Source organism: Eriocheir sinensis, chromosome 59 (assembly GCF_024679095.1).
Source record: "Eriocheir sinensis breed Jianghai 21 chromosome 59, ASM2467909v1, whole genome shotgun sequence".
NCBI lineage: Eukaryota > Metazoa > Arthropoda > Malacostraca > Decapoda > Varunidae > Eriocheir > Eriocheir sinensis.
Genome location: NC_066567.1, coordinates 10,579,719 through 10,583,577, shown reverse-complemented (window position 1 = coordinate 10,583,577; position 3,859 = coordinate 10,579,719). Strand labels below are relative to the sequence as shown.

The window sequence follows — 3,859 nt, the reverse complement described above, 5'->3', positions numbered from 1 at the left end:
ATCGCATCTCCCTCTCTCTCTTCATCCCTCGCTCCTACCTGTTCCTCTTCGTTTTCCTCCTTCCTCCCTCGCTAATCCCCAGGTCAGACACAGGTGTTCACTCGCGGTCGACCGCCGGTCTGCCGCCGGTCTGCCGTGGGTGTCGGCGGCTGACCGCCGGTCGACCGCCGGTTGACCGCCGGTCGACCGGCGACATTTTTCCACACCGCCGGTCGACCGGGCGCATCGCCGATATCTTTGAAAATTTTAAAGTTGACCGGCGGTGGTCGGCTGCGTCTACGGTCCTCAAGGTCGACCGGCGGTCTGCCGCCGACAATCCCCGATCTTACAGCCGGTCGACCGGCGACCGGATTATCGGTAGTCATCGGGGACGGTCGCGACCGGGACCGGGAATGTGTGAGAGCCCCTTAAGTTCTGAACCATTTTGGAATTTGGAGCTGATGTTCTTTTCTCATTAGGGTATAAGTTTTGAACCATTTTTGAACTTGAACCTGATGTCCTTTTCTCATCAGGGTAAGTTCTGAACCACTTTGGTACTTGAAGCTAATGCTCTTTTCTCATTTGGGTAATTGATTGCTCTGTCAGCCACCTCTTCGAATTCTTTACAGGAGCAGCGAGTAGCGGGCTTTTTTTATTGTTTCCTATTTTATGTGCCCTTGTGCTGTCTCCTTTGCTGTAAAACAAAAAAGTTCTGAACCATTTTGGGACTTGAAGCTGATGTCCTTTTCTCATTAGGGTAAGTTCTGAACCATTTTTGAACTTGAACCTGATGTCCTTTTCTGTTTCAGGGACTCCAATGCGTTTTTTCACCAGAAAGTTGCGAATCTGCTTCTCCTGACACTGGACCGAAAGGGTTTGCTCAGCGACCTGAGCATGACCCTATTTGACCCCGTGGCGGTCCGACTGAGCCAGGTCAACCTCCACAACGCCGATAATGTGACTTGTAAGGGACTGCGGATGCTTAGGAGTCACCAAATACAGTCGGTGGAAGTGAAAAACCTATCCAAGGTGTCTGTGGACGAACTGATCAGCTGTTTCGGTGAGTGGACTCTGAACAACATCCAGGAGCTGAGCGTGAGCGGGTCGTCCTTCTCCTCGCCGCAGTCGCAGAAGGGTGCGGCCTCGCCTAGGCTCTACGTCGGCCTCAGCAAGCTCAGGAACCTGCATGTGTTGAACGTCAGCGGCACGAAACTCGCATCGCACGCCCTCCTCAACATCTGCACTGACCTGAAGCACCTCACCTCGCTGGACATCTCAAACTGCAATGAGCTGGAGTCGGTGGAGTGCCTCAGGATACGCGCCAAGACCCTACGCTCCCTCAACATGTACAACCTTAAGGTCCTACGCGTTAAGGAGACCGGGGAAGTTTTACGAGACCTCCGGGAACTCGTGCATCTTGACGTCAGTGAGAATAAGAACAACCACGACCTTCTGACGCGCCTCATTCCCTCCTGCTCTGTGGTCCCGGCGCTACTGCGAGATCCGTTCTTCGGCCCTAAGCTGCGGTCCTTCGATATCTCCGGCCAGGACCAGACCCAGCCCGAGGATCTTCACTACTTCCTTAAGGGTCATCCGAACCTTGAGTTTTTGGGGCTGATGCTCACGTCTCTCTGCCTCGACACGATCTTCCTCGACGGGTTTAATATTACCGTAAGTTGTTGGGTGGTTGCTTATTTAAAAAAAATTTTTTTTTTATTGTTGTTGCTTCCTCTGTTGTTTTGTTTGTCTATCTCTTCTTTGTTCTCCTTCTTCTCTACGTCTTTCTTCATCTTTTTTCTCCTCCTCTTTCTCAATCTTTTTTTTCTCCTTATGATTTTCTTCCTCCTCCTCCTCTTTCTCAATCTTTTTTTTCCTTCTCATGATTTTCTTCCTTCTCCTCCTTCTCCTCCTCCTCCTCCTCCTTTATCTTTTATGTTCTCCTCCTCATTCTTCTCCTCCTCCTCCTCCTCCTCCTCCTCCTCATCTTCAATCTTTTTTCTCATTCCCATTCCTTTCTCTCCTGTCCTCATTCTCAATCTTCCTCCTCCTCCTCCTCCTCCTCCACCTTATCTTGGAAGCCTAAGGTAGATAAGAAAGTTGAGGTTTAGGTCTATCTTGATCCTCTTCCAAATCCCAAACATTAATATTGAAGGGTTCTAAGAAGTCTGTTACTCAAGCTCCTTCATCCATCTTGCAACCTCTTCCTGCCGGTGTTTTCCGTTCCAACTTGCCACCAACTTGACGTGTACTTGTTTGTGTCTTCATTTGCATCATCATCATCATCATCATCGTTTAACGTCCATTTATTCTCTATGGTGGGGTTGGACGGGATATGAGCCTCCTCCACTGTTGTCGGTCCATAGCCATTTCTTCCGTGTTGTTCAGCCTCCTCATATCTTCCGTCTTCATTGGCATTGGATTCTCTTGACTGATTTGACTGATGGAAGAGATTATATGGTTGTCAAGAGAGGGAGGGACTCGTAACCCATGTGACCCTATTAACCCGTCCACTGTTATTGCCCAGGGTCATAAAACTACCCCTGGAAATATCCCAAACTGCTGCGAAAACCTTGTCAAATATATGTACTAGGGTCAGACTATCACCAGGGTCATAAAAATATCCCTGGAAATACCCCAAACTGCTGCAAAAGCCTTGTCAAATATATGTACTAGTGTCAGACTACTACCAGGGTCAGACTACCACCAGGGTCACAAAACTACCCCTGGAAATACCCCAAACTGCTGCGAAAACCTTGTCAAATATATGTGCTAGGATCAGACTACCACCAGGGTCATAAAACTATCCCTGGAAATGCCCCCAGAATTGCTACAAAAGCCTTGTCAAATATATGTACTAGGGTCAGACTACCACCAGGGTCATAAAACTACCCCTGGAAATGCCCCCCAAATTTGCTCTGAAAGCCTTGTCAAATAATTATGTGTACTAGGGTCAGACTACCACCAGGGTCATAAAACTACCCCTGGAAATGCCCCCAAATTGCTCCGAAAGCCTTGTCAAATATGTGTACTAGGGTCAGACTACCATCAGTGTCATAAAACTACCCCTGGAAATGCCCCCCAAAACTGCTCCGAAAGCCTTGTCAAATATGTGTGGGCTACTTTCAAGAGGAGGGTATCAGGTCACCTCTTCTCCTGAAATTGACCTGTCTTTCAGCCACTCCTCTTGACTCTTGTAGGAGCAGTGAGTAGCGGCCTTTTTTTTTTTTTTTTTCATTTTTTGTTTCCTTTTTTTGTGCCCTTGAACTGTTTCCTCTTCTGTAAAAAAAACAACTTTGGGGTCGAAATGTTAAAAAATACGTCCCTCTCTCTCTCTTCACCTCTGCACAACCCCCTTCCCTTCCCCAGTACCCAATAGCCCACCCCCAAAAATGTGACCTTCCGTGCGGTGAGTTTGAATGCACCCAAATTGACCTTCTCCTTGAGCCATTCAGACTGACTTTTTTTTTTTTTTTTTACTTTCCTTTTTACTCATTCATCTATTTATTTTATTTGTTCATTTTGGCACCTTTCCCCGGGCAGGTTACGGGGGTGGCGAGGGCGGACCAGCTGGTGGAGGCGCTACGCAGGTACCCGTCCAGGATAGAGTACGTCCCCAAGATCCTCTACAAGATCTTCATGCTCACTACGCACTTTGAGAACCCGCGCCCCGATGTGATAAAGGTAAGGGGCGGACGTCTTTTTGTTTTTATTTTGTGTCGTTTTTGTTTTTGTAGGAGTAGAAATGTCTGCATAATGGGGGACTTTAATTATAGGAATATAGACTGGGAAGACCTAGTGGGTGACCTGGAAGTCGAGGACTTTCTTGAAGTTATACAAGATAATTTTCTTAAGCAGGTAGTTACTGAGCCTACCAGAGGAG

At 47.8% G+C, this 3,859-nt stretch overlaps 1 protein-coding gene across 1 annotated transcript in view; it reads left to right on the top strand.

The window, feature by feature from the left end:
* The first annotated feature begins 873 nt into the window (after positions 1–873).
* LOC126985196 (protein zyg-11 homolog B-like) overlaps positions 874–3,859 on the top strand; it is a 104,367-nt gene continuing 101,381 nt past the window's right edge. The window contains exons 1-2 of the mRNA XM_050839753.1: positions 874–1,650; positions 3,520–3,660. Of these exons, the coding sequence (XP_050695710.1) occupies positions 874–1,650; positions 3,520–3,660 (918 nt within the window). The remainder of the gene's footprint in view (positions 1,651–3,519; positions 3,661–3,859) is intronic.